The 27,940-nt window shown below is 41.0% G+C and overlaps 1 protein-coding gene across 4 annotated transcripts; it reads left to right on the forward strand.

Moving 5' to 3' along the window:
* The first annotated feature begins 2,562 nt into the window (after nucleotides 1-2,562).
* Nucleotides 2,563-27,535, forward strand: VPS39 (VPS39 subunit of HOPS complex). 4 transcript variants are annotated; one of them, XM_068193426.1, is made up of 26 exons: nucleotides 2,563-2,741; nucleotides 4,557-4,622; nucleotides 5,392-5,418; nucleotides 5,879-5,943; nucleotides 6,714-6,756; nucleotides 7,724-7,818; nucleotides 9,018-9,116; nucleotides 9,815-9,907; nucleotides 11,329-11,512; nucleotides 12,027-12,147; nucleotides 12,506-12,626; nucleotides 13,380-13,509; nucleotides 14,692-14,834; nucleotides 15,679-15,822; nucleotides 16,391-16,532; nucleotides 16,793-16,879; nucleotides 19,697-19,770; nucleotides 20,345-20,443; nucleotides 20,701-20,818; nucleotides 21,295-21,423; nucleotides 21,893-21,995; nucleotides 22,937-22,982; nucleotides 23,322-23,471; nucleotides 23,628-23,762; nucleotides 24,315-24,406; nucleotides 25,689-27,535. In XM_068193426.1, exons 1-26 carry the CDS (start codon nucleotides 2,669-2,671, stop codon nucleotides 25,762-25,764), a joined length of 2,655 nt encoding a protein of 884 aa, XP_068049527.1. In that variant the 5' UTR covers nucleotides 2,563-2,668; the 3' UTR covers nucleotides 25,765-27,535. The 4 variants fall into 4 exon arrangements, with proteins under 4 accessions (XP_068049527.1, XP_068049528.1, XP_068049529.1 ...); XM_068193428.1 differs by lacking the exon at nucleotides 2,563-2,741 and adding an exon at nucleotides 3,550-3,586; XM_068193427.1 differs by lacking the exon at nucleotides 5,392-5,418.
* Nucleotides 27,536-27,940: the final 405 nt, after the last annotated feature.

Raw genomic sequence — 27,940 nt, forward strand, 5'->3', positions numbered from 1 at the left:
AGAAAGGGCAGTGGATGGGATGTGGCAGCTGTGTGAGAGCCCAGCTCCCACAGCAGTGTGTGTGCTATGGCACTGTCACTGCAGGAGAAAGGGCAGTGGATGGGATGTGGCAGCTGTGTGAGAGCCCAGCTCCCACAGCAGTGTGTGGGCTATGGCACTGTCACTGCAGGAGAAAGGGCAGTGGATGGGATGTGGCAGCTGTGTGAGAGCCCAGCTCCCACAGCAGTGTGTGGGCTATGGCACTGTCACTGCAGGAGAAAGGGCAGTGGATGGGATGTGGCAGCTGTGTGAGAGCCCAGCTCCCACAGCAGTGTGTGGGCTATGGCACTGTCACTGCAGGAGAAAGGGCAGTGGATGGGATGTGGCAGCTGTGTGAGAGCCCAGCTCCCACAGCAGTGTGTGGGCTATGGCACTGTCACTGCAGGAGAAAGGGCAGTGGATGGGATGTGGCTGAGGAGCAAAGGGTGTGTTTGCAGGCTGCAGCCACGTCGCCTCTCCCTCGGCAGCATGTTTGGTCAGGTATGTTGGCTGTCCTTAGGGATCTTCGCCTCTTCGGAAACCTGATCTTGCTCCTAAAGACATGTTGGCTCCCTGACTTGGAAAAACTCGGGAAAGCTTCAGTGAGCTAGCTTACTAGAATGCTTGACACCAGAAATCCTGCAGGTTGTTACCTTTAATTATGTAGTGAGGGAAGATAATTCAAATTTATACCCCTTGTTTCAAAAACAAACCATGCAAACTGTTCTAAAGGCTTGGTGAGGTGGAGGGAGGAAAGATCTTAGGTCTGAGATCTGCAAGAGTTCTTCAAGAAGCTGTTTGTAATAAAAAGTAAATGTCTGACAGGAGTATTTTAGAGTTCTTCTTCCTGATTAGTTCTGTATGGATTTGTTTGTTTATTTGTGAGAAATAGCTATTGGAATTGTAGCATATATCTGCATACCATGCACAAAACTGGAAACATAGTGAAGAAGATGGTGACCAGCTTTTTGTTAGGGTGACAAGATGTCCCTGTAGGAACTTTGAAGGAGGGACTGAGTAAGAGATCCCATGCCCTGGTAAAGAAATGCAAGAAGCTTGATAGGCACAGACTGAGTCAGGATCATAAGACCTAGGGAAGGTTATGTTTATCTCATTCTGCAGATGTAGGGGTGTGAGTTTGTGGGCTTTATTTATCCTCATGTTCACTTTATATGGCATTTTATGTTGTATGCTACATCGTAAAGTCTGAAGAGGGTAATGCTTCACAAATAATTTGCTCTTTGGACTACAAACATGTGAAGTCATTATTACCCAGTGTTACTGAAACATTTCATTTCACTAATTGATGACATGTCCCTTTTCCTTTTGTAGGCATCCTTGGTTAAAAAGACAGCTATATGCCTGAGTCGTAACACCTTTGGAAATTTGCAGTTTTGCTATCTGTGAGGAGGGATCTGACTTAGCACAGTTTTGTGCTTTAACACAAAATGTTCATTCCTGAGCAGGAAAGAAGTTTGATGCAAGAATGCCATGCTTGTTCTCCCATTCCTGTGCTTTGATCTTCCAGCACAGAGCATCCTCAGTCCCTGTTTTCTATAAGTGGTCTCTGTTGGTAAAGATGCTTGGAGAATTTAGTACCATGTGCTTTTTGAGTTTGGTTTAGTTAGTTTAGTTTCTAGGTCAGTGATTGTGAACATTGCACCTCTCCATGACAAACATACATGCAACCATGGCCGATTCTGGAAGGGGCAAAATTACAAGAAAGATTTCCTCCTGGAGACTGAAATTCACTGGCCAAGTTCACTGGATAAATTCATTAAAGCAAAACTTATGACCTCAAAAAATAGACATGTGCTTGCAAGATACTTGCTTCGCTGTTCTCATCTGGTTGCCGCAGGTTATGCAGGTCAATTTTCGCCGTTGCATCCCGGGTGACTTTGCTACTTTCTCTGCTTTATGGTAGCCAATGGCAACCGGACGCCTCCTGTAGTGACGTTTTGGGAAGACGAGTGCTTCCTACAGCCTGTCCCCTTTTCGGGCTGTGTGAAGATGCACAAGGGCTATGTCAGGGTCCCCTCGGTGCCGTGCCGAACTGCGTTTCCCGTTCGCGCCGAGGCCCCGGGGCGGGCTCTTTGATGCCGGCGCGGAGCCCCGTTTTTGGGGCTGGGACAGGGCGCCGTTCCCGGTGGAACGCCCCCGGACAGTGCCAGCACCCCAGAGGAGTCCGCGGGGCGCCGGACGGACAATCGGGGCGGTGCCGGGACAATCGAGGCGGTGCCGGACAGGCGGGGCGGTGCCGGGACAATCGAGGCGGTGCCGGACAGGCGGGGCGGTGCCAGGACAGGCGGGGCGGTGCCGGGATAGGCGGGGCGGTGCCGGGATAGGCGGGGCAGTGCCGGGACAATCGAGGCGGTGCCGGACAGGCGGGGCGGTGCCGAGACAATCGAGGCGGTGCCGGGACAATCGGGGCGGTGCCGGGACAGGCGGGGCGGTGCCGGACAGGCGGGGCGGTGCCGGACAGGCGGGGCGGTGCCGGGCGCGGGCGGAGCCGCGGTGCGGAAGCGGCGCCGGGCGGGCGCGGGCGCTGCCGGAAGGGGCGGGAGCGCGGGGGCGCTTCCGTCGGGGCCGATCCCGCCGGGGCCGCCTGTGCCTGGCCCGGGCGGCAGCCGGAGCCGCAGGAGCCGCCGTCATGCACGACGCCTTCGAGCATGTGCCGATCCTGGAGAAGCTGCCGCTGCAGATCGACTGCCTGGCGGCCTGGGGTGAGCCGGAGGGGCTGCAGCCCGAGCCGCTCCGCTCCTCCGGCCCGGGCGGCGTTCGTGCGGCTGCCGCGCCCTGCCCTGCCCTGCCCTGCCCTATCCTGCCCTGCCCTATCCTGCCCTGCCCTATCCTGCCCTATCCTGCCCTGCCCTATCCTGCCCTGCCCTATCCTGCCCTGCCCTGCCCTATCCTGCCCTGCGGGGGCAGGGGGCGGCAGCGCCCCGCGGCCCGGCCGGCGGCACCCTGAGTGGCCGCAGCCCTGCCGCCCCTCGGGCCGAGCCGGGCGTGCCGGGGCGCGGGAGCCTCTCCCCGGGTCCCGGCGGTGCCGAGCTCCGCTCCCGGGAGCGCCGGCGGTCGCGGGCCGCGCTGCCTTGTCCTGTCCTGCCCTGCCCTGCCCTGCCCGCCCGGCTGTGGGGGAGGCTGCCGGGGCTCCCGTGGCTGCAACCCTGGACCGCCTGCTTTCTTGCTAAAAAAGCATTCCCGATGTTGTGACTTAAAGTTAATTTGGAGGGCCGGTGGTGTGTTGAAGTCTTAGATTTCGAAGACGTTTGCACGTGTTAGTGGTATATAATTGTGGGTTATATTGTTGGGCATACTTGAGAGTCAAGGTTTTGGTCAGGTGACTGCACCAGCTGTCCTAATGATTAAGCTTGATAAGGCTTTTAAAAGCGGTGACCAGGTGCCATCGGATGGACTACCATCGTGCAAAATCAGCAATTTAAAAAGCTCCACACCCTATGGAATTGTGACCCCGATGAGCTGTTTTGAGAATTATATCCTGAATGATAATACTCCTGTTACATATGGATTGTTTATGGTAGAGTTATGTGCTGGAGAGGATGTGAAGGTAGTTTATTTCTGCATTGCAGCTTTTCTCTTTTTCTCTCTTTGAAAGCATTTATTTTGCTGAACTAGGAAAAAAAACCCTAAATATACAGACTTACAGCACTATGGCTTTTTAAAGAGGATGTGTAACTCTGTCTCTGCAATGTTTCTACCAAGTAGTAGAAGAAAGGTCTTGCAGGAAATAAGATTTTATTAAAATGCAAATTCCTTTGGTGATGAGGAAGTACTAGTTGTAGAAGGAAATATTCATGTATGCTGCTTTCCTGTATGATATTCAATGAGGAAGAAATTCTGTCATATTTCCTGAACCTGTAAAGATTTTATGCATTTTGTATGGTGTAAATGCTGTAAAGAGGATGAGTCTGAAACTGTGCCATAGAATTTGTATATAAAGGCCCTCTTTTATAAATCTTGAATGATTCTTGGTTGTCCAACCAGTCCAAATGTTCCCTGCCACTCTCCTTCCAAACACAGCTGACTATTTCAGAGAGACATTTTAAAAACCTGACTTAAAAAACTAACAAATCCACGTAAACCCGTTGTTTTTCTTTCTGACAGTACTTCCCTTTATGTAGCACGGTTCCTCTCTGAGAGATAATAATGTCTGACGAATAGTTTATTGCCTCTTTTGATGGCACACAAGATGCAATGGTTTGCTTCTTTGTTTCTGTATGAGCTAGTGATGGCCAGGCTGTTTATTCTGTTCTACTGCCTGCTCTTTGGCTATCCTCTCCTAAGAGTTAAAGCTACTTCTGTGCCCTCCCACTGGAGAGGTGATAGGAGACCTGTGTAGTCACTGCAGAAAGTTCTTTTTGGTGTTTGAAGCAAGTTTCCAAGTGTTTTGATAAATGTAACATAGCCCCATAATAGGCACTGTGAAGAAGATTAACTCTTCCACAGGAAAAACCAGCACAGCTGTGAAGGGCAGTACTTGTTGAACTAATTAGACTCTTTTTCTCCTATCTTTGTAGAGGAATGGCTCCTTGTTGGCACGAAACAAGGGCATCTTCTGCTTTACAGGATCAAGAAAGATGTAGGTAAGTTGATTTTAAGAATGGCACAAAAATGTTGATAGTTATTTTTGTTTCCTGCACTTTTAGAGCTGGACAGTTCCTGCACACTTTAACACAAGTGTGATTAATTGCTGATTTTTTTCCTATATAGTGTTGCAAGTATGTAAAGTATGTTTTATTTCAGGTTTCTCTTTGTATAAATTTATAGTAAGTGACTGTAATTTTAATGAATCCAGTGTACAAATTTGTGTAAAAGCAGTGCCATGTGCAAGTTGCCAGTGTTTTGATGTGTGCTTTTAATGACAGACTGGATTAGTGAGAGAGCAAATACATTCAGTAAGTCCATGAGCATCATGGATGGGGAAGAGGGATATATACTAACAAGTTTTGTCAGGTATTTACTCTTTCCCTGCCTCTTTAACAGTCCTAAGTGCTCATAGTCTGTTCAAGGAATGACACAAATAGAACTGTTCTATTTTTGGTTTGGTTAAAATCGATTTTCTCTAAAGATGTTTGTATTTCACATTACCTGCTATTATATAGAAACGGATGTTTTTGAATGCAGTAATATTTTGTAGCATGGCACAGGAAAGTAAACACCAAATGTAAGTTTCCAAGTTCATCAGCTCTTGGAAAGATATGAATTTGTAGCTACTTGGATTCCAGAGATTGAATTCAGCTTGATTTTTCTGAAACTTGTAGGTTGTCTGTCCAATTGGAACATGCTAGTCTTGAGTTGCTAGTGTCTTATCTCACATGGTAAATTTCTCCCCCTTTTTTGCATCAATGCCAGGAGAGGTTATGTCATCAGAAAGTGTCTGTAAGTCTTCCTAAAACTCCTTTTAAACCCTTGTGGTGTAGTGTTTATTCCTTGTCTATATTTCAGTGATGTGCACCCTAGCAATTTAAGTTACTGATATTTGAGTAGTGTGGATAAAATCTTTATGGGTATCTTTGTATCTCTGGGTTTCAAATTACTTAAATGTAATGTTTGTAATGTAAAACTTGGGCGAGGCAGAAATGTAACTAGTGTTGAGGGCCTCAGCTGAGTACAAGAAGTGTAATTTACATTTTCACCTGACTCTGTAGTAGATCCTCTGATGCATTTAGCTGTGATGTAAAAGTTGGCACAGATATGTTTAAGTGTCATTCTTCCAATGTTAAGTGGCCAAGTTTGCTTTCATAATTATTTGTAATTTACTTAGTGTAAGCTACACACAGTCATGAGCAACTTCATGTGTTGAAGTTGGTTTACATATCCTTGTCTATCTTTCTGATAGGTTGCAACAGGTTTGAAGTGACACTAGAGAAATCCAACAAGAACTTCTCAAAGAAGATTCAACAGGTAGGAAATACCATGTCCTTGATGTGGGGACAGTTTTCAGCCAATAAATGAAATATCAGATGTTCATCTGGAATCTCTGCTGTGCTTAACAAAAGCATTTCCCAAAGCTAAAGATTTTTTTTAGAGGTGTAACAGCAAGATGTTTTTGCCCACTCTTCCCATAACAGAATAAGCTTGGTTTGATTGCTAAAGCAGAAACCAAAGAATTGGAACTTGCAGGTTTATTTTTGGCTTTTGTTAGCAGTAGTTGTTCTGACTGAGAATATCTGTAAAAATGATGGTAATACATCAACAGACTGTAATGTGTTATTTGACTCTCACATGATATCCTATAGGAATATAAATGTAATTCCACTTACTTGAAATGTAGAAATAAAGTAGCTGCCAGTCTTGCTGCCTTTTTTTTTTTGAGAATTTGTGCTCAATGATTATATTGATTCCAAGGAAAACACCTTAAAGATTATGGATCCTCTTTCAGGATGCAACACTCTGTGTATGCTTTAGAAGTATTTTTGTATTAGTAACATACCAATGTTACAGCTTTTTCTACCTGCTTAGGTTGCAAATGCTATGTGCCAGCTTGTGAAATGTTACACTGAAAGCCTTTTTTATTGTAACTGAAAAGAGTTGAAATAGCTGAAGGAAGGTTGTGCATGGAAAACTGCCTTGCTGTTCTCATTATTTTGGGATTTTCTTAGACTATCTATAATCAAAACTTATTGAGAGTCTTAGTTCGTTAATGGAGTCACTAACAGCATTCTCCCTTTCAGATCCATGTTGTTTCTCAATTTAAAATTTTGGTCAGTCTATTAGGTAAGTGAAGAAATGTGTTTTATATTTAATGAGTTCTTCTAGATGCAGTTATTTGTCTAAATGTGGCACCGTTTCCACACACCAGCATGGTAGTCTGGTTGTTGAGAAGTCATTGTGTAGAGCTTAGCTTTGCATTTTGCAGAGGAAGCATTAAGCAGCATAGATTGAGAAGCAGCTTTGCCAGCTGGGAGAACAAAGCATTAATGCTGATTTGTGATCAGGAATGAAGTACATGCATGCTCTAAAGTCCTGTGTAAAATATAGTTTGTGTTGGTCCCTGTATGTACACGTATGTGCATGCATGTGTATGTGTGTGCACTGTGTGATAGGCACTAAAACTTCTGACGCAATTTGCTTGATGTATCAAACTTATCATTGATGTCTTGCACCAAATTCACTTTATGCAGATGTGATCTTTTAGTGTCTTGTGGAAGATTTAAGTTCGCTTGGCTTTGGCTTTCTTTGACTTAGGATCTTCTAATGTCTTTTTTTGCTTACTACTTGTTTATTTGTGATCTCCAAGTCCCAACTCTTCCAGCTCCAGTATTATTTCTGCTGCTTGCATCCTCGTGCATACAAAAACAGTACCCTACATTTTCAGCTGTTCATTTCCCACTAATTTCAGGAGCCAGTTCAAAATTATCTTTGTTCATGCAATCTTCCATCTTGAGCTTGCTCTGTTCTGGCCTGCTTGCTGTCCCTTCCACTCCGCCTTCCCCTGCTTGGTTAGCAGTACCTTCCTGTAGTTTTACCAGTGCTGGTGTTAGTCTTCTTTTCTGCATTTATTGTATTTGTATGTACCTTAACATTTTTCAACTTTTGGGAAAATGCTTCTTTTCCTTTCTTGCAGCTCTTAGTTTCACAAGTTCTTTTTTATATAAACATAAAATACAGTAACTTGTTTGAATTAGCAATGACTTTACATGTATGAAATATTAAATAATAATTGGAATTTTGTTTAAAACAGAAAATAACATTTACGTCCATGACCTGTTGACATTTCAACAAATCACCACAATTTCAAAGGCAAAAGGTGCATCTCTCTTCACTTGTGATCTCCAGGTAAGGGGAGGAATACAGCTGCACAGATGTCCTTACTGTTTGTAATAAGGATTCCTTTTTCATGTTGCTGTATGGAGTAGGTTTGTTATTTTCTGTTAGATGAAAATTTCTTGGGTACTAGTACTTTTTAAAACTAATACCTACTGCATTTGTTTAAGGCAACATTTTAAAATTATTTTTCTTACTCTGCTTTACAAGGTGTTTTCCTGTTCTTGTTGTGATTGTAACTTTTGATACAAGACTTCAAAGCATTTTTGTTCTGTACTAACTTTGACTCTTCTTTTTTGAAAGGTCCCCTTAATATAAAAGCCATTTCCTTTGCTTGCATTGCCAATGTACTAGTTCATTGTGGTTTCCTTCTGCAAGCAATTCTATCACTGTGGTTTTTTACATTTTTTTTCTCTTCATTGGCCCAAGGATTCCTAGAGTAGTAGTGGTAGATTCAAGCCCTAAAATGGTTCTGTAAGGTGTAGCAGTCCTCTGTTCATATGCTCTGGTTCATTAAGTGAGTAATTTCTATCAGCCTGCCCATATTGTTCAGACACCTTTTTCATAATCAGAAGAGGTGGTTTAGTGCTCTTCATAATTTTTTCTTTTTGCCCCATGGGAGCTTAGTGTTAAATATTTTCAAGGAAGTACTTGGGGTTTTCTAGACATGAAAACTAATGTCTTTCAAAGCACCTTTACATCTGGTCATTGCAAAGTGGCTTGTTGTTTGTGTGTCCAGGCCCTTAGCTTTCCTAGTATTTCCTGTCAAGAAACTTTTCCAATAGGTTAGAGTATTAGGTTATTAATAGTTTTATCTGTTAGTATAACACATTCTTTGTGTTGTTCCATTTCCTCACCTCTGCTATACTGCATAGACTTCCAGCTATTTATCCTGGTTTCAGGGTTGGACTGATAGCTCTCTACTTATCTTCTATTTGTGTGTGTGTATGCCTTTTGTGCTCTCTTAGTTTTTTTTATTTCCTTGATGTCACAATCCCTGTCAAAGTTAGTTTTTAAGTATCCTGCCACCTCCCCCGTCTCCTTCCTCCCCCTCCTATGCTTCCTTTTTTAGGGAGTGCTCATCTGGCATGGATGAACAAAGCTGCTCTTTGGTGGGCTGCTTTGCTACTAGCAGAGGCTTCTTTTGGCCTTGTCTTACCTTACTTGGTTCTCTGTGAGTGCCTTTGAGTTAGGTGTGTCTGTTTTCACAGCAATCAGATACCGGGGAAGAGGTGCTAAGGATGTGTGTGGCAGTGCGTAAGAAGCTCCAGCTTTATTTCTGGAAGGACAGAGAGTTCCATGAACTCCAGGTGAGTTGTGTTCTTTCTGTAGCCAGGATCTCTCAGCAGGGAGGGTCACTGCTCTTCACTGCTTGCCATGCAGTCCCTGTCACTTGGAAGCACTGCTGACTTTCAGAACATTGATGGTTGGTTCTGCAGAGATTTAACAAGGGAACAGTAGAGAGAAGTGAAAGTACATGTTTGAAATCACAGTTAATGGCATTAGTACAGTTTCATAAGTTAAAGTAAGGGCTTTGTCCTGTATTTTAATGTTCTGGTTGTAGTACACTTTTAAGTACTTGACTTTTAAGTCAGTGAAATGTATGAGCATGCATACCTTGCAAAAACATTATGGAAGTGGGTGCACTTCTACTCTTAAGTTTTTCAAGCATGTCACTAAGTCAGAAGAAAGTTTCTGACAAGTGTAGAGAGCTGCAGTTGTGAATACTGGAATGAGAAAAAAATTGAAATGGGTAGAGGCTTTTTCAGCTACAATGCTCTACTAGAAAATTTTCTACTAGAAAATTCTCAGCTAGCTCAGGGCACACCTCTTTACTGTACATGAGTCTAGCCTTTTTGCTGGATACTGCCATTCCTTGAGCAGTAGATGCTGGGCACAAGTGGTGGGGAATATGGTGTTGACAAGAGAGCAGCCTGTTACACTCTGTGTTGCCAGATTTGACTTTTGCTTTTCATTCATAACAACCAGTTTAACCTGTTTTCCTCAGGGAGACTTCAGCGTACCTGATGTACCGAAGTCCATGGCCTGGTGTGAAAACTCCATCTGTGTAGGCTTCAAGAGGGACTATTACCTGATCCGGGTGAGACGGGGCTGTGTAATAGTGTTTTGAAAGATTTGGGTAACAGTAGAGACTATGGAGGCTGCTCCTGTGCTCAGGAATTTAGCTAACAGATTTATGAAAAACAGCATCTGGTACTTCTGCTATTTGTGGCTTTGGAAAGGGCAGTCTAAGCCTGTCCTTTTAAATGGATATTTGTCAGGAAGTGATCTTCTGTTTGTCGCTGTTGAGACCAGTGTTTGCAGCTCTTGCAGAAAAAAGGAATTGGAGAAGATACATTTTGTTTTGACAGCAGTCTGTGTAAGCTCACTTTGCATTTTATTTAATGTATTAAGAAATGAGATTAGCTCTAAAAGGACAAAGAGACCAAGAATAACTCATCTGGCATACAGTGAAGCTTACCCATTCTTCAATTTTTCATTCTCTAGCTGAACTGTAATTGTTTGAAAGCCTCTGAACTTACTGGTAATTTAATATTACAGTTTCCACTTAGACTTCATTTGCAGCTATAGTTTATTTTTTTTCTGCCTTTACAATTGGCTTCTGCAGATATTATAGGAAAAGAAGATGAAGATGGGGTGCACCACACAGGTAGTCAAAAGGAAAACCGCACAATTTTTACAATCAATTGAAACTGATGCTGCTCACAAAAGAAGGGGTGCCTTTCTGCAGTGCTCTCCTAGCTGTTGATTCCTGCTATTCTAGTGATAGGACTAGCTGTGCAGCTGCTCAGGCAAGCAGGGTGGAGACCAACTGTCCAAGTGTTTACTATGGGTTGGCTTTGGTGCTTGACTAACCTGTTCTTCACTAAATAGACAGGAAAAGTACTCATGTTTTTATGGTGGTGTTTTCTGGTGACTAGCTGTTGATTTATCAAATGCTTGAGCTGTAATGCAAGGGAAGCAGCAGAAATCTGTGGCTGAAGTTGAAGAAGGAGTCTCTGTTTCGGTTGTTATAGCAGCTCATGAATTTTTTGTGTGAGTTCAGTTCCCACTATAGCATGTGGCCAAAATAATGAGTGGTTAGGGCAGGGGAAGATGCCTAGGCAGGTTTCTAGGCTTTTAGTTAGTTGTTTTTTTATGTGGCAGTGCTCACTCATGCCAGAATAAAACAGTATTAAAAGTTTTGGCCTCAATGAAGGGTTTGGACACTTTAGCTGATTATGCTGCTGTGCTATAATACATTTGATAAACTGGTGTGAATGATGTGCTCAGCTACTATGATCATCTCAGACATATAAGTAATAATTTTTTATTTCAGAATGATGTATAAGCAGGATGAATTATGATATGCAAGAACTCTTTAAATTTGCACTTGTCCTGTTAGTGATTAACCTGGGCTGCAAAATCCCTCTAGGGGTTTTTGCTTTAGTCTTATGTAGCTTGGAAGAAAAGGATTATTGTGCAAAACACTTTTTTTTTAAATGTTCTTTATTATCCTAGGTGGATGGAAAAGGATCCATCAAAGAACTGTTTCCCACAGGGAAGCAGCTGGAACCATTGGTAGCTCCTGTAGCAGATGGAAAAGTTGCAGTTGGCCAAGATGATCTAACAGTTGTGCTTAATGAAGAAGGGGTCTGTACTCAGAAATGTGCCTTGAATTGGACAGATATTCCTATAGCCATGGGTGAGAAGTAGCAGTTTGTTTTTGGTTTTGTTTAAATATACTTCTTTACTCTCGTGTACGTGATAAAATCATTATGTTCACAGCGTTTTGAAAACAGCTGGATTTGGAGTGTGACAGTTTCTACACTATTCTGAATTGTACTCTAGAGAAGGTTTTGCATGCTTGTCTTTGCTTCTTAGCCTTCTTTGCTTGTGGTCTGTGGGCCTCTCTCCTCATAAAATAGGTGTATTCAATATCTTTTATACAGGGACAAGGTCTGAAATGGAAGGTATTGTGTTAAAGCACTCTAGGTCTGGGTGCCTCAGAATTTTCTTATGATGAAGGATGAGCAAAAGGCTTGGTAGTAGTCAGTTAGCAAATTGCTGTCAGTGTCAGGTGCTGAGTTTTTTCTTGAATATGTAAAAAGGGCACATTTCAGGGGGATAAACAATTGAAGAGAAGCCTTAAGTCACAGCTTGTTTTAAGTAATGCTTGAGAACAATCAACTTAAATGTTTCTCTTGTTTCATGAACAGAACACCAGCCTCCCTACATCATTGCTGTTCTGCCAAGGTACGTGGAGATCCGCACTTTTGAACCCCGGCTGCTGGTGCAGAGCATCGAGCTGCAGAGGCCACGCTTCATCACCTCTGGAGGGTATTGATGTAACTCTCTGTCACTGTTGTCAGGCTGGCAGGCTGCATGTAGCATGCTGGAAAACTGGGAGAAGAGCAGCTTTTCTGGCTCTCACCTTAAGATGTAGCACTGAAGCAGACTGGTGGGTTTTTGTGGAGATTGGGGGAGGCCATACCTTAAGGAGGAAAGGATAGAGTTGAGGGTCTCTAAGAATTCGTGACACTGGAGATACAGTCTTCTTTCTGCTTTGCAGTAATGCTCCACTTGCTCTTGGATTGATCTATGTTTGTGTTATTGGATTTGGATTCTTTTAAGATAGGGTATTGCTGCTTTCGGAGCACTGAAACATAATAATTGACATTTTTTGTCTTGTTTACAGCACAAACATTATCTATGTGGCAAGTAATCACTTTGTTTGGAGGCTCATTCCGGTGTCCATAGCCACACAGATCCAGCAGCTTCTGCAGGACAAACAGTTTGAGTTGGCTTTGCAGTTGGCAGTAAGTACTCAAAAACTTGAGTTTGCAGTGGATGCAATTGTGCAAAAGTGCACAAAGGGATGTTTGCCATCTGCTTAACTGTGGTGAGTCCACTAATCAGTCAGTATAACCTCCCAGCTGTCCACTTTGCACAAACTGGTAAACTTTTTTAACTGAAGTTTTAGTTTTGTGCTGCCTTTATTCCATATTGATCTATTGTGGTGTAGATTTTGAGAAATAATCTTGTACGTGAAAGATTATCTCTCTTAGCTGTTTATTGGTTACCTTCTTTTAGAATTTGAAATAATTTGGGCTTCAGAGTTTTCAGGCAGCTTGTAAACAGTGTATTTTGGAGTTCTGAGTTTTGTCATGTGACCATTTTTGGGAAGTATTACTCCTGAAACAGTAATTTGTTAGAGATGCTGATGCAGTATATTTAATTATACTGCTGTTACCATGTTAGGATTTTTTGGTTTCTGGAAACTCCCCTTAATTGCATTTTGAATTGATGACTTGAAAAAAAATTTGAAAACGCAATTGAGTGAAGAGTCATTTGCTGTGATGGAGCAGGTATAGAGGTAACCAGAGGTAGCTTTAAGACCTTGCAGGTTATCTCAGTGACACAATAAGCATAGACAGGCGCCAGCAGTGTTCACTTTGAGAGATTCTTTTTTCTTCCTACTTTCTCCACAGGATAATGCTCCTGTTCTCTGGGGTGTTTCTCTCTTCTATACGAGGCACGAGACTTTTTAATGTTTGTTAATTTGTATGCAGGAAATGAAAGATGATTCAGATAGTGAGAAGCGACAGCAAATTCACCACATAAAGAATCTCTTTGCCTTCAACCTTTTCTGCCAGAAGCGTTTTGATGAGTCCATGCAAGTCTTTGCCAAGCTTGGTACAGGTAAATGCTTGGGTTGGCATTGAATCGCTTAAGGTAGGAGGAATGAAGTCAAGCTTACTGGCTATTTTATAGGGGTTTTTGTTTGTTTTCTGTTTTGCTTTAGTTCAAAACAGTGCTACCTTGTGCAGATCAGTCTGCTGTGAACATCAAATAGCCTGGGCAGCTATTTAGTTATTTTTTTTGTGGAGCTGGTGATTAATTACTTAATTACTTAATTAACTACACAATTAAGTACAACTGAATACTTAATAAACTACACTTAGTAAATGAAGTTAAATCTGGAGTTTATCCTTTTTACAGAATATCTTTGTATTCTAGGGCATTTAAAGCATGCACAGCATGTGCACAGACCCTTTGAAGTTGGATGTTTCAGCAGCTGCTAAAAGCCTACTTGTAGCTTGGACTGAAAAATAAGGAACATCTGTAGATTTGCAAAATCATTGGACTCAGATGAGAACTCTTAACCCTTGGTTTAGTCAGGATGCTGAAAACAATAAGCTTTCCTGTGCTTTTGGAAGTCACAGTAGTCTCTGATGCTAGGTCATGCTAGGGCTATTGGAAGAATGCTTGAAGACTGAACTGTACTGTAGAATAGTGCTTAAGACTGAGATTCTTTTTACTGGTGACAGAATTCTCATGTGCATTTAAACCTATAGTTTATTTTCATGATGCATAATATTTACTTTGGAAAACTACAGTGAAAGACAAGGGCTGAGAGCTCAAGGTATTTTGAGCTTGAATTAGAGGATAGTAATTTTGAATTTGCTTAAACTCTGTGAAAACAGGTGTGTGTTAGTTACAGATGTTACTATTTAGTTCTTGTTTCAAAAGTGCAGGAAATCTTCTCTTAAAACATTGCTTGTTCCTAGAAATCCTGTCTTACTGTCAGAGAGGTTAATGCTAGGAATCTGCAAAAAGAGCAGTAAGGTTGTAATTATGGCTTGTCCTCCAAGTGTGCCAAGTGCACAGCTTGGAAGTTCCTGTGCTTGGACTCTGAAACACATTTTGCTCTTGCTTCTTTGGTGTTGTTTTAGCTTCTTTTCTGTAATGAGCAAATTGTATTTAGGCTCTAGAACCTTGTGGATGTACAAGTAGACTGCAGACTGCTCTGTTAGAAAGATAAGCTTGCTCTAAGTTTGCAAAAATATGAATGGTTACTAATACCAGTTATTTTTTGCATAGATCCCACTCATGTGATGGGTCTGTATCCTGACCTCCTGCCCACAGATTACAGGAAACAGCTACAGTATCCCAACCCCCTGCCAGGGCTCTCTGGGGCAGAGCTGGAGAAGGCACATTTAGCTCTGATAGACTACCTAACTCAAGTGAGTGCTCCTCTACCTGGTTTTAGAGCAGGCTTATTCAGTTCTAGCATGCTTTGTTAACTTCGATGTGCTGGAAGCAGTACACCTAGTGCAGCTCTGTCCTGCTAGCATTAATGGGCTGTCTTCATGGCTGGAAAATATGGCAGCAGCTCCTGAGTGAGCAGGGGAAGTGGAACACATGAGATACCTCACAGATACATGGAAAACATCACATGTGATTGGACAGAATTTCCTTATGGAGTGGATCTGACTACAAATCCAGTATTTTATTTCTAGAATCCTTTGGAAGAGAACTTGAGCACTTCATTTTTTTTTTGTTCAATGATTATTATTAAGGGCACTCTGTCCAGGAGGTAGGTTGAGGGCATGCAGTGAAAGGTGGAATGGGAATTAATGGGCCTTGCAAGTTCCTGCCCTCTTTATTTTGTCATAACTGGAACCTGAATTGTTTGGTTGCCATCCTTAGTAGAGTAAAAGGAAGCTTGTGCCTGAAGGAGGACAGGTTTTATGCTTAGTAGTGTGAAATCTAAATTGTTTTCCAAATGTTTCCTGACTTCTCTAAAATGTCTGTTCAGGTTAACAGAATTTCCTTCTGACAATTTTCTCAAGACTCTGGACATTTTGCAAAATTATAAATGTGCAAAACAAATATATACACCTGAATATGGTTGTAAAATTTCTGTTGATTAGTTAGTGACAATAAAATTTTTTGTGAAACAGTTGATTAAAGCAAGTAATTAAATTGGCTTAATTTAGTCTTTGTAGTTGGTGGATTATATATGCTGAAGTGAGATGTAGAAATCCATTGCCTTTTCCTGTTAAAATTTCATTTGATGTCCTGCAGAAAAGGAGTCAGCTAGTGAAGAAGCTAAATGATTCTGATCATCAGTCCAGTACCTCACCCCTCATGGAAGGAACACCCACCATCAAATCCAAAAAGAAGCTGCTACAAATCATTGATACCACCCTGTTAAAGTGCTACCTGCACGTGAGTTTCTGTCTGACCTAAAGGCTTTGCCATGCAAGCTCTTTTGGAATTTCAGACTGAAACATTTAAGGAGGAGGATAAGGAGCTACTTCAGAAATGCTCATACAACTGTCTGTCTTTGGTCTAAAAATAATGTGTAAAATCTGAGTGTTACCTGTTTCCTCACGGGTCAGGAAGCAGTTTCAGGGAACGAGGCAGATGTGTCTGTTGCTGGTTGCTGCTTCTGTCAAAAGAAAGTGGCTGTGGCTGTGTATTTTGAAGGTCTAATGAATGCTTATATTGCCTTATATTATTAAACACAGGAAAGTATGGTCGTGGGTGTTTTGATGTTTTTCAAAGCCTGATCTGTGTTGTTGAAGGGGAGTAGCTTTGTGTTGTTTTCTTTCTGTCCTCTAAATTATGAAAATTAACATGGACCTTACTGTAAGATATTAAACTGTCATTTCTTATTTTTCTTATGCTGTTAGGCTTCCTTCTTCCCCTGCCCCCACTTCCAGCTTGTGTTTTGTACTATACACTTAGAAGGTGCACTTCCAGTGAAGTTTAAGTGCTCCCTTTTTGCTTGCAGACAAATGTAGCACTGGTGGCACCGCTGCTACGTCTGGAGAACAATCACTGCCATATTGAGGAGAGTGAGCATGTACTAAAGAAGGCACACAAGTATAGTGAGCTGATAATACTGTATGAGAAAAAAGGTCTCCATGAGAAAGGTAATTATGAGGTTGGGAGAGGAGAAGGAGTAGAAGCGTGTGTTCTTGGTACCATGTTTTGACTTCAGTGAGCAGGCAGTATTCTGAAGAGGCTGTTTAATTGCTGTCTTGTGATTAAATCTTTGTTCCTATTACAATTTGGTCCTGTATTTTCAAAACAAAACTTTGTTTTGTCTTCAGTAGCATAACAGGGAAAAATGCACTTTTTTGTGGTTCATGTTGGAACTAGCATTTACAAAGGAATTCTTTTCTTTTGGAAGCGTTACAGGTACTAGTGGATCAGTCAAAGAAAGCCAACTCGCCTTTGAAGGGTCATGAGAGGACAGTGCAATATTTGCAGCATTTGGGTGAGTATGAAGAAGAGCAGTATTTCTGTGAGGTTTTTATTCTTGTTTGGCTTAGTAGTTATTCTGCTGTTTGGCAGCTTTCTGGAAATTTTCAAGCTGAAAGGGTATCCTTATTATCTTGTTTGGTTTCTTGTATAATGCAACCTTCAAGTATTAGCTCAAGGCATTCAAGTTTCATTGAAATTTAAATATCTTATTGGAAAACATTGCTTATTTCTGATTAAAATATCCACTGGGAGAAGATAGGCCATAGTAATTTGAATTTTCTTCCAGTGATGAAGAGTGATGTAGAAAATCTACTTTAGTCTATTATTTTCTATCAATTCCTGGGCATTTAATGCAATATTCTTGGCTAGTTCTCAAGTAATTACAAATTCCTCCAGGCATGTAGTCTGGTCTTTTAAGTCATCAGGTATGTATTACTGATGGCTAATACTTAATACTTGCCTTGTGTCAATAGGGTAAGCACTGGTTTATTACATCAAAGCAAGTATTAATTGTGTGATTGGCCATCAACAATACGCTTTATCAGTGTGCAGGAGAATTATGTATTTATATATAAATATAAATTGGGTTGGGAGATGGTTTTCTGAGTTGCATTATTCTTTCATCTTTTAAAATAGTATTATGCAGAACCGTTTCCTATTATAGCTCATGTTTAGATTAAGGATTTGTTGCTGAGGAAGTGTAGAAATTCCCTGCCTGTGGGAATCCCCATGCAGATGAATGTTATGTTAAGTGCTGAGGGAGCCAGTTGTTCTGTTTTGTGGAGAAGTGTGGTGTTTTCCTTTTAGTATACTGATCAATAAGCTTTGGTAGTTATTTAATGAGCTCCTCCTGACATTTTCACTGTTTTGAGTAGATTTTAACTTCATGTTTGATTTGCTGGCAGTACACCGGCAGAGGAGGAGGAAGGGGGGGAGGTGCCCAGTGGTGGGAGTTGGAGGTCTGGGCAGAGATCCCTGCCAGCTGGGGAATTTGAGACTTTTAACCCCTTCTTGGATGATGAAAGCTTTGTGAAATATTCCTCCTCCTTGATCTGAAAGAGAAAAGATGGCCTGGGAGTGAGAGGTCAGAAGAAGATGTGGAAATGAATTATAGTGTGGGAGGAGATGATGGAGTGGCCTTGGCTGGACTTTCTTGTGTAGCCATAGACTGAACCAAATTCTGCAACAGAGACTGCATTTTTAGGGGAATGCAGTGGTGAGCCAAGAGACCTGCTTCAGCAGCTGAGAGTGACAGGAGTGGAGTGAACAGAGAAAAGTTGAGGAGGGTGTGCTGATGCCCTCTGTCTTCAGAGAAAAAGAAGAGAAGATCTCTGTTCTTGGACCCTTGGCCCCAGGGAAAAGTGCGGGGGGAGTGTGGTCCCAAAATGAGAAACTGAACTGTTGTTTTTCTTTGGTCCTTGGCAAGGCATCCTTGAAAAGAAATCCTATGAGCAGTCTGTCCATGTAATGTGGTGAGAGCACTGTGACATGGAAAGGAGAGTGTCACCATGGCAGATTTTCTACGGGCGGTGCCATGTGTGACATGGAAACACCAGAGGTCGCAGCTGTGTTTCCTGGGGGTCTATGGCACAAGAGAGACTTCTCTCTCCTTTGAGGGGCTGAGTATTGGTTATCTGAAGGGTGGCAACTTGATCAGGAATCCCGGGTGGTGTCTCACTGTGGTTTGTTGGAAATTGGGGAGGGGGGGGAGGAGTGTTTTGGAGGGTCTTCATCCTGGATTTAGTGTGTGTGTCTTTTATAGTAGAAGTAGCTTAATAAAGTTTTTTTTTCCCTTTATTTCTAAGCTTGGGCCTGCTCTGCTCTGTTCCTGATCGCATCTCACAGCATTTATTTGGGATGGTGCATTTTCATGGTAGCGCTGGCATTGCGCCAGCATCAAACCATGACAGAGGCTAGCATGCCCTGTAGAATCAGAAAGTTAATAGAGTTCAGCAAATTTCAGACCCACAAGTTTATTGCCATTTGCCAAGTCATACTTTTGTTACTGAAACTTTGAGATTGGCTCTCCTGGGAACTACTCCAATTGTTTTACTTCCCAGTGCACATCATCTGCATTTTTGAATTTATTTTTTAAGTTCTGCTGATATGAAGATGCTGCTTGTTTTAAATATTGTGGGATGGAGAAAAACAAACAATGACTGCCTTTTTATAGGGTTGCTTGAAGTTTGTTTCCTGTCTAGTTGTGTTATGTTGTTAGGGTAGTGAATGCCTCAGTGATTCTGAGCAGGAGGGTGAGGGGAAAGTCATGTTTTCCTAGCATGTTTTATTAGTATTGTGAACCAAAGTGTCCAAACTATAGTATTCTTTTTAAAGCGGCAAGTCCTACATTTTGCTAAAAGCTGAGAAGCTGTTACCTGTCATGTAGTTTCTATGCCAGTTACTTCAGTACTATGATGCTTTACTACTTGTTATAAACTCTTTGACCATTTGCTGTAGAAGTCATTGGACTGACAGGTTGGAAATGGACTGAAGGAAGTTACATAAGTGAAAAGGTCTCTGCCTCTCTACACTAATTAAAACAAGTTGAAAGGGAAGACTTTTGGAATGTGATTAAGGCAATCTTGGTTTTGGGCTGAATTCTTTACATTTGGTGACACTTAGTATTTGAGTTAATTTTTGTTTCTGTTTCCAGTCATGTTTGTGAAGCAATGAAATTGTAGCTTTGGAATGAGTGATTTTCTTGACTTGAGCAACAACTGGATTCTTCATGTAAATTAAGCTTTGCTGGCTCTGAAAGCATCTGCTTGTGTTGTGAATACATAAATATTTAGGATTTTAACATTGAGCACTGCTGCTTTTTGTATTCCAGGCACAGAGAACTTGCACTTGGTATTTTCCTACTCTGTCTGGGTGCTGAGAGATTTTCCTGAAGATGGACTGAAGGTTAGTGTGGTTGAAAGAATGTTGTTGACATTCTTAGTGCAGTATATGGAATTGGGATAACTCATTGTAAGAAGCTCATTAACGCTAAACCAAATTAAATACATAATTTGTATTTTCTGGGTTCAGTACTAATGTTAGCAGTAGATAAAGCAGGTCAATCTTTCACTTTTTCTTATGCTTTTCCATTCTTGGAACACTTTATATTATAATAAATAGCTAGCTACCTTTGATAGAACATTTCATGTTATTGATGCCACACTTTTGCACAAGAGCCTAATTGAGTATTTAAATGTCAAGTGTTGATTTGCTTATAAATCCTGTGTATTCGGGATGTGTTGAGCTTTGTAAGAGAAGAGTGTTCACTAGGGCAGAAGTGGGGATGCTTATTAGTCTTTTCAGATGTGAAATAACTTCCCAGTGCCTGAATAAGCTGCTCAGATTTTTTTTTATTATACTTTGTGTGCTTACTCTTTGGACACATGATGATATGCTGGGCTTCAGAGCCTCAGAGAAAAATCTACTGTGGCACTTAAAAAAGGAAAATCACCAATCTGAATAAAATTTTATTTAACAGATATTTACCGAAGACCTCCCTGAAGTGGAAGCTTTGCCACGAGACAAAGTGCTCAGTTTCTTGATAGAAAATTTTAAAAGCCTGACTATTCCTTACCTGGTAAGAACTCAATCTTTACTAGTGCATTTTACCTTCAAGTACAAAATGTTACCTGTAAGATCTTAGTTCTCCAGGAGTTGGAGCCTGATGCTGTCTCACAGAGTGTTAGCTGTGCTGTAAGTTGTGCAAAGAAAGCATAATTAAGGTACACTAAATCCTGAAGTCAAGCTTGGTAAAGGCAAGCGTTGAACTGCTCCTTATAAAGAATTACTTCCCAGTGGAAGTGTCTACAGCTGAGCCTTAACATGTATTTACAGGAACACATCATTCATGTCTGGGAAGAAACTGGTGCAGACTTCCACAACTGTCTGATCCAGCTGTACTGTGAGAAAGTGCAGGGCTTAATGAAAGAATATCTCAGTTCTTTCCCTGCAGGTATGTCTAGCCTTTTCTGGTGGGAGAACCGGGGTATGGGAGAGCACAGGGGAGCCTTCGTAATCCATGTTGTAATCTTTCCCTGTTAAGATCCAGCATAAGATACCTAAGTGATGGAGGGAACTGGAAACTTGTGGGTTTGTAGGACAGTCTAGTTTATTGCCTCTCAAGAGATCCTTCAAGGGACCAAGCAATACTTTGTTCATAATTAAGTCAAATGGCAGCTACTGCTCCCTGACTTCTGCATGTTAAGGGTAGGGGGAAGGGTTTTGAATAACTTGAGCATTGCTTTAACCAGCCATGTGATTTGTTTTTAGGAGCTGAAGTTAGTTTGGCAGGTAAATGACAGCCCCAACCCATGAAACAGTTCTATCACCATTTAGTTCCCCTTCATAATGATTTGTTTATCTTCTAGTACAGACTGGTGTAGTGAGATGGTTGAAATAATTAAGCTAATGTTGTTTTCTTTCATATAGATAGAGCTCCAGTGCCTGCTGGGGAGGAAGGAGGAGACTTGGGGGATTACCGGAAAAAGCTGCTTCTTTTTCTGGAGAAGTCTAGCTGGTATGAGCCTAGTCGACTTATTAGTGACTTCCCCTTTGATGGTAAGTTCTGTTTCTATAGGTTAACTAAACCCTAGCTTATTGCATTGTACAGCAAAACTTCCTCACTTATCATAGAATCATGGTAGCTAGAAATAGAGAAGATGACTTTATCTGTAGTTGTAGGCCACTGGTGTGTATACTGACTCTGTTTTTGCTGGCACAATTGGGTTTACCAGTTTCTGCAGTATTCCTGCAACTGTTTACCTAAGACTTTGTGGCATCTCCCATCTATTTAGCCTAACTTTGTGATGACCCTGAATTGCTCAACAGATCTGAAGGTTATTGTTTCTTAAGGTGACTTAAGAATTCATAAAAGGTTTCTGAGACTGGAGTGAAATATAGCCTTACAGTGTCAGTGTAACTTGTACTGTAGCCTGAGCACAGATTAATACTTCCTTCTGTTAGTCTGGTCACTAATTTTGTCATTTCTCTGTGTAGCTGTTGATTTAATCCTTCATGCTATCACTAGGTCTCCTAGAAGAACGTGCTCTGCTCTTGGGTCGAATGGGGAAACATGAGCAAGCTCTGTTTATTTATGTTCATATTTTGAAGGACACCAACATGGCTGAAAAGTAAGGATTTTTTTATTTTATATTCTTTGCATTTTTGCAAGACTTATTTTGCTGACAGCTGTGTGGATAGGATGTGTAGTGAAATGTTGCTATATGTGGAGCATGAGCATTGTAAGTCTTCAGGATCTCCTGTGTTTTCACATTTTACTGACCTTGAAGCTCTTTTGGGTGTCTGTTTATTACACATGCTGCTACTGTCCCCTTGAGGTTTGCCTTTTCATGCTCTTCTGTAATTGTGCTTCAGAGCAATATGACCATCATCAATGACCTCTCCTTAGTCTGTGATCTTGTGTCTTGTTTTGCTTTCTTTCTGTTTGGAGAGGTGTTCCCTAGCCCACGTTAAAAAGAATCCTCGTTAGTGAAGATACAGCATTTTTCTACATGTTTTGTGCCAGGGAACCTCCTGAGTGAATCAGAAGTACTCAGGTAAAAATAGAATTACCCAACACTGGCAGGTTTATCTGAACACTGGGACCTGTTCAACATAGTTGCTCTTAAAGCTATTTTCAGCAAATGCTTGCTAGAAGGCATTCATCCCTGCTATGCAGTGTACACTAATGAACAGCTTATTTTTGTGATTCAGATACACTAATTAGATATATGTATACACATAGGGTTTTATGCTGTGATGTGTTGATTGGGGATATCTTTTTCCCCCCTTTTTCTTACACAGCTAAATTCAATTTGGCTTCTGCATTAAGACTTTTTAAGTTGATTGGAAGAGGGAGACTAGCACAAAACTTTGCTTCTCTCGGCATTGTAATGCAGAGGAAATGGTGTAATCCTGCTGTGCAGTTTGATGAATTGATCTGAATCAGATGTACAGTCACTTAACTTGGATGACTTCAGTAGTAATCAAATGTTAATTTCTGTAAACTGATTCTTAGTGTCCTGTAACTCTTTCTGTATTTGCCTTAATTCTTCTCTGTTGATTCTTCTAGCTACTGCCATAAACATTATGACAGAAACAAAGATGGCAGTAAAGATGTAAGTAGCTTCTTGTTCAGTAAGGAAGTAGAACTCTATTCATACCTTGTTCAAGACTTGAAAGTTCTTGCTCTGTATAGACTTTTTCAGGGTTTGTCTAGTGTATGGGAACCTATGTATAATCTATTGGAATTTAGGAATTCCTAGGTGATTGTGGGTGTTTTTTGTTGAGAATGTTACTGTATCATTGGATTTGAGCCTACATAAAGAGCTCTTTAAATTAGCAGTGCAGAATTTTGGATGGCATGGGTATAACTTAGTACTATTGCTGGGTTTTATCATCACTGTCAGCTGTGGGTACATGCAGCAGTTTTAGAACTTCCCTTGTGTGTGCTACAGGTGTATCTGTCCCTGCTGCGGATGTATCTCTCCCCACCCAGTGTTCATTGCCTGGGACCCATCAAGATGGAGGTGCTGGAGCCTCAAGCCAATCTGCAGGCTGCTCTGCAGGTTTTGGAACTGCACCACAGCAAACTGGATACCACTAAGGTAAGTCAGACCTGTAAGTACTCAGTCTGTGCTGTTGGCAGGAGACTAGAGAAGGACTGGAGTAGGCAAGTGAATTGAATGTGTCAATCTAAATGTGTCAGTTTCTATTCTATTTGAGTCTCTATTCCTTTTTAACTTTTTCTAACTTTGTTCCAGGCAATAAACCTACTCCCAGCAAATACACAGATTAGTGAGATTCGCATCTTCTTAGAGAAGGTACTTGAAGAAAATGCTCAGAAGAAAAGATTTAATCAAGTGCTCAAAAACCTTCTCCATGCAGAGTTTCTGAGGGTAAGCATCCACCACCTGTTACTTATTGAAATAATGTTTTACAATACATTCAATATTGAAATTTACTGTTTCTTATAGGGGATGGGTGTCCTCTAGGTGGTGCTGCAATGCACCTGAAATTAAACGGGAACCATGTAGCTTGAACGTCCTTTTTGCAGGAGATGGTGTGTACATTCATTTTAGTTTGGATGAGGTGTTTGTCTTTGCTCACTGTGCTGCGGTATGCACTGCAGAATCATCTCAGACAACTTGGACTGGATTTCTTTCAAGTGAAGTGAATCTGGGGAAGCAGTTCAATTGTTCACTGTAACACCCCTTTGGTGGTTGAATGCCTTAGGCTGTGGACCAAGGTGAAAGCAAAACCCTGTGATTCATACAGTGTGGGTTTTGGGCGTTCAGTACCACCTGCTCTGCTCCACAGAGCAGCTTCTTCTGTGCTGTACAATTTGGCAATGTAGGTACAGCTACTGACAGTTGTGATGGTTTGCAGTTTTGTCAGACCAAGGCATGGCATTGCTTTCTGAGCAATTTGGGTTCTTTATCCTTCTTTAGGTCCAGGAGGAGCGGATCTTGCATCAGCAAGTAAAGTGCATAATTACAGAGGAGAAGGTGTGCACTGTTTGTAAAAAGAAGATAGGTAACAGGTGAGAGAGCTGGGTAAACTGAATCAAATATTAATCTGGTACACTTAAACTAAGAATGTTGGAAAACTGAATGTATGTATAGCCAGAGAGAATAGCAGTATTAGGGAGCTGTTTGAAGGGTGTTTGAAATACAATTCACATTAATTAGCTGGATGGTTAGGAATACTTTAAAGCTTTGGTCAGTGAATTTGCTGCAAGAGTTTAATCTTCCTTTCAACAAAGGAGTTGTTGAACCCTTTCAGAAACTCCCAAGAGTTTTTTTTTTCATAACTCTAGAAGGCATGAAATTGGTCATCATACTGAATTTTGAAAACTTTGTAAGAGCACTGCCTTTCCAAGAACCTACTTCTTAACTAGAATTGAGGAGGTTGATATAAAGGATTTTCCGCTGAGATGCATGTGTAGTTTTCTATATCTGATGGCTTTATGGCTCTTTGACTGATTTATATTTTGTAGCCTACATGCAATAGGATGTTTAAAAGTAGAACTAATTTGCTTGATGATTTGGATGCCAGTGACCCCGAGATGAGCTCAGTTGCTTAGGGCATGGTGCTGATAACACCAGGGTTGTGATTTCAATCTCTGTACTGGCCATTTACTTAAGAGTTGGACTCTTATCCTTGTGGGTCCCTTCCAGCTCAGAATATTCTGTGAATCTGTGAACTTTTCTTCTATCATTCCTAGTAGCTAAATTAGGTTTAATATAGAATGCAAACTTTATTTGCACTTGGTTTTTTTTTTCTTTCAGCTGGAGGGAAATTCTACATTATTTTCTCCTTGATGGTAGCCCTTCTGAGATACCCGTAGCATTAACAATGAAAAGGAAAGGTTCTTTTCCCAAAACATTTTCATAAACATCAGTCTAAATATTGCTACACATATTAAATTTTTTGCTCTTAACATGCAGCATGTAGCATCAGAATTGAAATTTGCATATGCAATATTGTTTTGGTTGTCTAGAATTTTTATAGTGCTGTTAAGTTTAGCAAGGTTTTGAAGGGCAAGCATGTCCCCTAGTCTTCAACTTGTTACCAGTGACTTCTAAGTAAAGTGTGCCTGTAGAAATGAAAATAGATTTTAAAAACCTCTAAGCAAACTTCTTAGAATATCCATAGGTTTATTTTTTCTGTTTTCTCTTTAATATGTTAAAGAGAAAGGCTATAGTTTAAAAAAGTGTCACTATCGTGTGTCTCTCTGATTCTGCCCAGCTTGGATGCTCTTGTTTGAATATTGAAAACTGTTTGTCTTGGCAGCTGATGTTTGTGTTTTGTTCTCTTTACAGTGCATTTGCTCGATACCCTAATGCAATAGTCGTGCATTATTTCTGCTCCAAAGAAGTCAACACACTGGACACCTGACCTTGTCATGGTCAATATTCTCAGCACTCGTATGAAATTCAGTACTGATGACTAAAGAAGTTGATGTGTCTGAGATTTTTGAGGCTTGTTGCTAGGTTCTCTTACACTGGGTAGAAATAATTTGTATCTGTGGACTGACTGTACCTACCCAGCAATATTGATTTACTAGAAAATGACTTTAACTATGTTGTTACAATGCTGACAACTACACTGAACCTCTCAGTCCTCAGCTGAAGAAGAGAAACTGATTTTTGTAGCAAGTTTTGTAACACACTCCAGCCTTGCAAATGAACCATTAGACAACTTTTGGACATTTACCACAAATCAAGTTTTACAATAAAATGTACTTTCTTAGGGTGGCAGTGTTGTGATTTGGCTTTGTATGTAAGTATTTATTCAAAGAAAGAAAATCCCTGAAAGTCTTTGCAGCCATATCAGCATTGCATGGAGATCACCAGGTGTTTGTCATAGAGGAGGCTTCTGTGTCTGTTTCTAGACTTAGGAAGTGTTAGTTTTATCTCAGCAGCAGAAATGGTTTAAGTGCTGGCCAAAGGACTCTCTATTGATACTCAGTGGTTTTGCCTGACCTTCTGGTAAATTGTTTCACAGGAGATATTCAGACAAATGGTAGATACCACTAAGAAGCTTTTTTTTTCTTTTTGTTTTAGTTGGAGAGCTATAAGTTGAATTAACTTGTGTGTTGTTTGCACTGACTATGTTCACTCTTAGTGTGAGTGGAAGCTCAGAGACTGTTTGAAGAAGTTCACATCTGCACTCAAAGGAAAAAGCAAAGAACACCCTGTAAAGCAATTTCTGGAAGGAGTGAACTCTAGTTACTGCTTGAGCTTCTGGACTGTGCGTGAGACTTTTGTATATAAATTCTTTAGTCTCCGGTTCACTTTCCAACATTGAAGTAAAAATCCAGACTGTTTCAACATCTGTGTATTTTAAATGCTCTAGAACTGCATTCTGCTCAGGCTGGTACTGTTCTTAAATTACTGTTGGGCCAGAAGTGTTAACACATGAACTAAATTGTACCATACTCACTCTGGACTGTAATATTTTTGTCTAACTTATTTTTTCAGAAACATTAATCAGTAGCAGATTGGTATGAGGGACAAAATGTTTGTTGCAGAAAGAATCTGTGGAGTGGTAATGAAAAGGCAGCAGTAGCAAATAACCCAGCAGAGTGGCTGTTTGATTCCCAGCATCCTGGTCTAGCAATACTTATTTTTAAGTCATTATTAAGTGGTGTGCAGCATGACATGTAACTACCAGATATCACATCTTAAAGAACAAGCTGATGAATAAATCTTGTCTGCTTGAAGTGTAGTTGAACCTCAGTTAACATCATAGGTTTACTTAAATCATGTGAGTGTTTTTTAGGAACAGATCTGCTGTAGGCTGAAAAGAGTCCTAATTCACCTTCATTTGCCAGTGTTAATAGTTTCCCTTGATAACTGTTTTTCCCTTGTTCATATGTGTTTGTATTTACTGTTCGTGCATTCTTCTGGATTTCTTAGTCCAGTGTTTTGCTTGGATGTCTTGGGCAGTATTGCTACTGAATACTTTCTGCAGAGGCTGGATAGAGGGAATCTGTGGTGTTAATGTTTTTAAACTTGTATTTCTTCTGTTTGAAGAAGAGAGCCTAAAAATACTTACACTAGATTTGCACATTCTGTATAGATCTTTATATACTAGTTCAGGTACGGAGGGAAGATGGTTTGGGAGAGTTGTGTTTACAGGTCATAGAGAATGAAGAGAGGGTATTTGGAAAGACCCTGCATTCTTTGTATACAGATATAACAATGCTACTCTGATTTTTACTTATGTCTAGTACTGGTAGTATGATTTTTATTTGCCTTCATTTTCTGTTACCAGGATCTTCATTGTGCTCTTACTTAAAACTAAAGTTGTGCCTCTGTTCATCTCCACTGCATACCTTTTACAGAGATGTGGTTTGTGCTGTACTTTTTTTTTGTTGGTTCATACAATGTGCTTTGGGTTTACTAACCATACAGCAGGTTTATCTAAAGCAATAGGTTCTAATAAATATCGTGAACCAGTGTGTGTTTCAGTCATTGTGCAGTTAAACTTCTCTGGGCTGATGTAGACTTTTTTTATTTGTATATTAGACCTCACTTTCTCCTGAAAGTCAGACCCAATGCAGTATCTC

This window comes from Anomalospiza imberbis, chromosome 6, assembly GCF_031753505.1.
Source record: "Anomalospiza imberbis isolate Cuckoo-Finch-1a 21T00152 chromosome 6, ASM3175350v1, whole genome shotgun sequence".
Taxonomy (NCBI): Eukaryota; Metazoa; Chordata; class Aves; order Passeriformes; family Viduidae; genus Anomalospiza; species Anomalospiza imberbis.